Genomic DNA, 8,102 nt, shown 5'->3' on the forward strand with positions numbered 1-8,102 from the left:
AAGGAGTGGCTTCACAACAACTCTGTGACTGTTCTTGAATGGCCCAGCCAGAGCCCTGACTTAAACCCAATTGAGCATCTCTGGAGAGACCTAAAAATGGCTGTCCACCAACGTTTACCGTCCAACCTGACAGAACTGGAGAGGATCTGCAAGGAGGAATGGCAGAGGATCCCCAAATCCAGGTGTGAAAAACTTGTTGCATCTTTCCCAAAAAGACTCATGGCTGTATTAGATCAAAAGGGTGCTTCTACTAAATACTGAGCAAAGGGTCTGAATACTTAGGACCATGTGATATTTCAGTTTTTCTTTTTTAATAAATCTGCAAAAATGTCAACGATTCTGTGTTTTTCTGTCAATATGGGGTGCTGTGTGTACATTAATGAGGAAAAAAAATTAACTTAAATGATTTTAACAAATGGCTGCAATATAACAAAGAGTGAAAAATTGAAGGGGGTCTGAATACTTTCCGTACCCACTGTAAATGTATTATGAGACAGAAAGTAAAAGTTTACCGTCACCGTAATGTGGGAATTATAATCACGCAATATTGACTGATGGATTGGCAGAGAATCGTCTTTCTGCAAGTCATTAAGAAATTATGGTTCTATTCTATTTAAAGAAATATGAGGTAAACATGCGAATACACAATGTGCGCACTTTTAAAATAAAAGTTTGTATGTTGTGTAGTGAAGCACTGATCTAAAATAAATGGAAGCAAACACAATTGAATATGTACAGGTTTGTGTCATTCACTCCCGATTGATTTTGCATTCCTGGCAGAAATAAGAACTATTAGTGTCATTGTAACCAAGTATTATCATAAATAGTGGTCAAATATTGAAGCTAATCTCAAGGTCAAATCAGAATATCTATTGTAAAAATATTTCTGTAACAGCTGCCAAAAAAATCTATATATTTATAGCGCCACTGTGATTTTTGATATATTTTCAAGGGAATTTTTTTTTTTTTTTCAAAACAAGTGTCATTGTGACCAAATGATATCATAAATAGTGGTCAAACTATTTTGGGGGGTGGGGAGGATAATTTCAAAACATCCCCCCCTCTGGTTTGTTCACAAATCGCACCCTGTATATATATATATATATATTGTTTTTTTGACAGCCGATGCGGATGTCTTAGAGGGCAGGGTGGCTGTTGGTCGATATAAAGCTGCCAACCAACAGTAGTGATGTGACATTCGGCACCAAGGCTTCGAAGCTTGTCTCAAAAAAACAAAAAATATCTCACAGTGAAGCACTGTACCAGAGCTTGATTTGTTTTGCCATAACCACGTGATCTGTGACCTCCGAAGCTTCGTTTTCGCACACAACCACGTGACTGCTTTGCATTCTGATTCAAATAACGCAAACCCATTGCGCAGGTTTTAAGTTTCATTGACTTCTTTGATAAGAAACAATCAGAATACGAATAAATATTTACAAGTGAGGTTTTGTGCATGTTCAGCTTCACAAGCCCTTCAACTGACCATTCCACAACAATCTTCATTTATTTTGAGCCATGCTTATTTTTTTAATATAAATTTATTCTCAGACTCATTTATTCATACTTTGTGTAAGTACAATGACATTTTAATTTTTTATTGCTTTATATGATTTTCATTGCACAAATTGATTTATTATATGAAAGAGTCCAAAAATGGCTGGGATGTCTGGGACGCAAAGGCACCTTTTTCCACCTTTGACCACAACATGTCAATAGTGTGTAACGTGTTGAAACGCTTCGAGTAATGAACCATTTTACGATACAGCTGAGGGGACAACAGGGCACTCAGGAATCTGGGAAGTTTGTGTGCATTGGGAATAGGGGTGGGAATCACAGGGTACCTCATACAGCAATTCAGCGATAACTGATACATTGGTAGACAATCCTATAATGATACATCACAATATCTGTCTAACTATGAAGACAAAATGCCTGTGAAAAGGTTAAGTGCAAGTTTCTCTCTTCATTCAAGTCCAAACTGCTAAAAATTCTGCAAACATTCTGCAAAAATGAAAATTCTGACATCATTTACTCACTCTCAAGTTATTTTAAACCTGAATTAATTTCTTTCTTCTGTTGAACATAAAAGTTATTTTGAAGAATGCGGGTAACCAAACAGTCCAGTGACTTCCATAGTATTTCTTTCCTTCTATCAAAGTTAATGGGGACCAGCAACTGTTTGGTTACCTACAATATCTTCTTTTGCGTTCAGCACAAGAATTAAATTAATACAGGTTTGGGACAACATGAGAGTCAGAACAGCACACAAATTAAATGTTTAACCAGCAAGGCTTTAAAGCACATGCAAATAATGCAGTTATTGCATATCGTGTACGCTTTGTTGAATTTGTTTGTCCCATCAATGGTATAAAAGCCGAGGTGGGTCCAGACTTTGGACTTAAACATGGCTGGGGCATCTATCATTTTACTCACACTGCTGTCCGCCATCCTATTAAAAACCTCTTTTTCTTAAGCTAGTTAACTTGTGTTCATGTTTCCCTCATTCATGTGTTGAGTGCCACCTCGAGGAGCCATGAAGTAGCGACGCTGGGAGCAGGAAAATCTATTTAGAGCACCTTATTTTATTAATTAAAATATTAATATTTGGTGCCAGCGTATCGATTCTCGTATCACATGGAGAAGAGCCACATCCTGACTCTTTCATCCAGTTTGGAGCGACGTCCTGATCCAGGGAGGGTCTGTGTTGTACCAGATACCTTCCACTTCTAAATAATAGACTTCACTCTGCTTCTAGGCATTGATAAAGCCTTTGAATTTTTTTTGTATCCATCTCCTGACTTGTGCCTGTCAACAACTTTATCCTGGAGATCTTTTGACAGTGCCTTAAGTTGCCACCCATAGTTGACTGTTTGCTTCAGTTGCACTACCAAGGAAATGCTCCAGGAAAAGCCTTTGAATTTTTTTTGTATCCATCTCCTGACTTGTGCCTGTCAACAACTTTATCCTGGAGATCTTTTGACAGTGCCTTAAGTTGCCACCCATAGTTGACTGTTTGCTTCAGTTGCACTACCAAGGAAATGCTCCAGGAACGCTCCTTTCATGCTGAGCTGATCAAAATGACCACAGCTGATCACAGTTGAATGTCAAATGGCTTTGTGTGCCATTGAGAAGGTGATTATCTACACCTGATTGAGTTGACAAGTCATTTTTAGGAGGGGGTGATAATTTTTCCAACTCAGTGATTTGGTTTTTTACATTTTTTTTCTGACATGTTGGTGTTATATCTTTCACTTGGATGTTATAAGTTGCACTGAGTAAATACAGCTGGATAAAACAAAAACTGTGTCCGTCTTCATTTTAGGCTACAAATCAACAAAATGTGATTATTTTAAAGAGGAGTGATTCTTTTCAATACCCACTGTGTGTGTATATATATATATATATATATATATATATTGCATCTTTTCAAATGTAGATTTTCATGGAACATGAACTGCAATACTCAATAAAATATTTATAAAATTTTTACTCCTCTGCCATAATAATGTCTTTATTTTTATTTTCATTTGTAAACTTCTCTCAGCTATATTGACATAAGCTACTGTTTAAAAGTTTGGAGATTTTTTATTCAGTGTGGATCCATCAAAATGATCAAACGTGACAGTAAAGATTTGTATATTGTTACAAAAGAGTTCTATTAGATTTTTAAATTTATTTAAACATTTAAATAATCAGAAATGCTTCTTGAGCAGCAAATCAGCATATCTGAATGATTTCCGAAGGATCATGTGACACTGAAGATCAATGTTGAGCAATGTTGCTGAAAATTCAGCTTTGCATCACAGGAATAAATTACATTTTAAAATATATTAAAATAGAAAACAATCTATTGTTTTACATTGTTATAATATTTCACAATATTACAGTTTTACTGTATTTTTGAGCAAATAATGCAATCTTGGTGAGCATAAGAGACTTCGTTCAAAAACCTGAAAAAATCTTACCGACCCCAAAAAATTTGAACAGTAGTGTATGTATCAAATATCATATGATAATTGGAATTAATTAGATTAGTTAATTGGCACATTGTGCATTTTATTTTATTAAAATTTTAACTTGATTGACAGCTTTAATTTTTACCTTAATTAGGTTTCTACAATCTACAGTTATTTGTTTGTTTGTTTTTAAATCACAACCTGTATATCGACAACACCATAAATAAATAGGGTTAGATGACAAAATCTCTAGGCCTCACTAAAGTGAACAGAAAGATAAGGAACAATATCCTGAATCTGCATGAATATATACACCTGCATGAAATACGTAGATGAACGGTCAAGTACTTTTTATATTACCTGCGTGACTTGAGTGACCTTTTCAGAGACGTTCTGTGTGCGGTCTTTAATCTTGCTGGGTGCTATGATCTCGATCTCGGTGGGGGAAGGTGGTCTGACACGGTCTGAGCCGAAGGATATCGTCACCTGAGGGATGCGGCCAACAGCGCGGTGCCGCATCAAATCAGAGTCTGAGGTGGAGTTCAGGTTACTGGGCTTCAGATCTGAAAAAGAAATATCACACCTAAGAAAACAGCCAACGAAACGCAGTTTTCATTACAGGGTTTGATTAAAACAGTGTCATGCCGTGTGACTTGCACTACCATCCTGTATGCGTCTGCCAATTGCAATGCCAGTAATGTCACTGTTTATGTATGCAACAATGAAAAAGTGTTCATTTAGACCTATGAGTCATACGGACACCTGTGAAATGACAGGATAAACTATTTAGAGCTCATGCGCACACACATGCATAGCGGCAGGCACATCGGGGTGGCTGTGGGTAATCACAGTTACACAAAAGCATTGATTAGGACTACAGCTACAGAAATAGGCCTGTCAGACCACCACATGTGCCCATTTCACCGGGGAGCCAACAAGGCTCATTCTGGACTTCCAGAGACTTAAATGTTACAATTTAACATGCTCAAATGGACCGCTTTGTGATGCTCATTACGCTTTGTGCTGCTTTTTTGGAGTTGTTCCACAAACTCCATTAGAAAAGGATACTAGCTCATTTTTATTAAATTATTTATTATATTATTATATTCTGCTATTTTAGGCTAATTGGTTTTGATCAGACTTATTATGTAGTCAAGGATAAATTCAAATATAACACTTAATTTCCATTGAAAGCACATCCTATACTCGGTCATGGTACTCCTGTTCAATGCTAATGGAAGAGTTTAATTACAGCAGAGAGGTAATTACCATAGAGGTGATCACAACAATGATCTGGCTGCGTACGGTATTAAGCTGACAAGTATCTGTTCCGCTCCATCCCGGCTGGGGGCCCCCTGCTCATATATCACATATCTAAATGCTCATGATTTAAAAAGGCAGTCTCACCAAAAAAGAAACAAGAAAGAACTAAATTTCACTCACACTTCCCTTGTCATAAACACTTTCTCCTCCTAATGACACTGCAATTCAAGGATAAAGACAATAATGTTTACGTGTTTTGAGTTTTCTCAACTGTTATTAAAACAACAATTACAACTGGTTAATATACTGACACAGTGGCTTTGGAAGAATAAATATTTTGCACCATATTGGAAAGTCAAAGTATGGAAGCTGGTATCAATCAAAATTAAGGCTTTAGTTTTACTTTTAGGTTTATATCTTAAAATTAATTGCTAGTTTATATCTCACAATATGACTTTATATCTCGTATATCTTTATTTTTATTACAATTTAAAATAATGTTTTCTATTAATATATTTTAAAATGTAAAAAAGCTGAATTTTTAGCAGTCATTACTCTAGTCATCAGTGTTACATGATCTTTCAAAAATCATTCTAGCTGCTCAAGAAACATTTCTCATTATTATCAATGCTGAAAACAGTTGTGCTGATACACTTCTTCATGATTCTTTGATAAAAAGTAACAGTAACACTGTCACTTTAGATCAATCAATGATGCATCCTTGCTGAATAATTTTTTTTCTTTCTTTTTTTACAGTATGAAAATGTGGCTTAATGTCCTAGAAAATTTAGAGATTTTCCTTTTAATAAATAGTTTCTGCCAAAAAAACTAATCTTACAATATACAATATTTCTATGTTAAGCCCTTACTTTATAATGGATTTCTATTAAGGAAAATGTGCTTTGTCTTGTGATTATAGCATCCTCCTTTTGCTTGTAGACAAAGTAAGGTTTAAGAGAAATTCTGTGTTTTATAGTTTTATCATTTTAAAGTGATTCTTTTAAAAGGATTTCTATGGAGAAGGAAAAATGTAAAATAACTTTTTTCGTGAATTATGGTGTTGTTTGCAGTAAATGTTTATTACCGGTACAAGTATTGTCTGAGAGAAATTGGGTTTTTCTTGGTATTTTTAGTACATTAACCCACGTTAAGTGTTTTATATCCCCATTACGTCACATCTGATGATCTAGAACAAATGTGAGTGAATTTTAGAGATAGAAGAGTATATTTAATGAATAATGCTTGGTAAACACAGATTTATAAGTTGTATAAAAAAACTAAATCAAACTGTGAATCTGTGATATGAGATATCATCTTTATTTTTTCAATCAACCAGCAAACCACACAAAGACAAGATGTTACACCGACACTAGATTCAAACTTGCCTTGAGGTCTTTTTTACCCCGGTACTGTCTGATAATATATAAATAATAAAGTTTTGCGCACAGTCAATGTTTGTGACAATATGTTGTTTACACTAGGAACTAGATGACTGCAAACACAAAAACTCATACCGCTCCACTGGTCCCTCATGCCGTCGATGTCGTGCAGCGAGGAGGCCCGACGGAGGCTGCGGACGCTCTCTCTGGAGTGGCTATGTTTGAGAGGGGGTCCGCCGGGCTCTAGCCGGTCTGAGGGCCGTGTGAGTGGGGATGAGAAGCCGCATGTGGAGGGGGTCTGCTGAATCAAGGCCTGGGTCTCTGATTTCAAGCAGCTGTCTGGAGACATCTGGAGGTCTTTCAGGGCCACCTCCTCATGAGAGGGCTGCAGGACACACAGAGGGGGAGTTGTAGATCATGTGTCTGTGGCAATATTAACTCGGATGTGTGTCGCATATGCCCGCATGTACCTGTAGGAAGTCCACCACCACTCCCTCAAAGTGGTCCGTAGGGATGGACGGCTGCCGCTTGACACGGAGAGAGGGCATTCGCAGCCTCATCTTACGTTTCTGACCTGATACACAAACATAAGGTTCAATAACCTAAGAGGAATATTTTTTGCTCAAAGCTCAGGAGACATAACTGGTGAGAAATTAGTTCTTGTCTTTCTGGTCTTTCTGGTTTTGAAGTCCTTTTAATCATACCTGACAAATCTGAGCTCAGTGTGTGAGACTGATGAGGTCTCTTAAAACTTTTGGGAAGACACTAATAGGGTCTTTTCTCTGGAAGAAAACCTATGAAGCAGGAGAAGACATTTTCTCTCCATTTAAATACATTGCTGTCTAGGAGAAACCATCATGATATACAGGAGATCTTTCACGATTTTTCTGTCCTACAGAATATATTAGATAACTACGGTGTGGAAGTGGGCTGCTAACTAAATTGTTACCAACCTAAGATGTTCCCTGTAATAAATGTAGTGTCGCTTTCGATAAAAGCATTTGATGAGTATCAGATTTGTTAGATAAATAAACATATTTCTACTAATAATAAAAAATAATATTTTTTTTACTATATTTATTCATTTTTATATTTTATTATAAAATAATTTGTTTTGAATGAATAATGACTGAATTATTTATAGTAATACTAAAAAAGTACTGTTAACAATTTAACAATAAAAATAAACATTTATTTAAATTATACTTTAATTCATTATATATGATAACTTTAAATATGTATTTATTTCATTAATAATAATAATAATAATTATTATTATTATTACTATTAATTTGTTTATTATTAATATTTGCACATGCATTTTTATTATTCAATCTAAAAATGTCATTTTCCATATATAGTCTACATATAATCTAATATCATTTATATATTTAAAAATAAAAATAACTTCATATATTAACCTTATTTTAGGGATGCACGATATATCGGCCACCATATCGGTATCGGCCGATAAATGCTCATTTTTTCTGTTATCGGTATC

The 8,102-nt window shown here is 35.5% G+C and overlaps 1 protein-coding gene across 1 annotated transcript in view; it reads right to left on the minus strand.

Moving 5' to 3' along the window:
• LOC107674162 (potassium voltage-gated channel subfamily H member 6-like) overlaps positions 1–8,102 on the minus strand; it is a 45,489-nt gene that overhangs the window by 23,158 nt on the left and 14,229 nt on the right. The window contains exons 4-6 of the mRNA XM_016468061.1: positions 7,072–7,175; positions 6,737–6,986; positions 4,320–4,522 (exon numbers count right to left, since the gene is read on the minus strand). Of these exons, the coding sequence (XP_016323547.1) occupies positions 4,320–4,522; positions 6,737–6,986; positions 7,072–7,175 (557 nt within the window). The remainder of the gene's footprint in view (positions 1–4,319; positions 4,523–6,736; positions 6,987–7,071; positions 7,176–8,102) is intronic.

Source organism: Sinocyclocheilus anshuiensis, unplaced genomic scaffold (assembly GCF_001515605.1).
Source record: "Sinocyclocheilus anshuiensis isolate Anshui unplaced genomic scaffold, SAMN03320099.WGS_v1.1 scaffold893, whole genome shotgun sequence".
NCBI classification, from domain to species: domain Eukaryota; kingdom Metazoa; phylum Chordata; class Actinopteri; order Cypriniformes; family Cyprinidae; genus Sinocyclocheilus; species Sinocyclocheilus anshuiensis.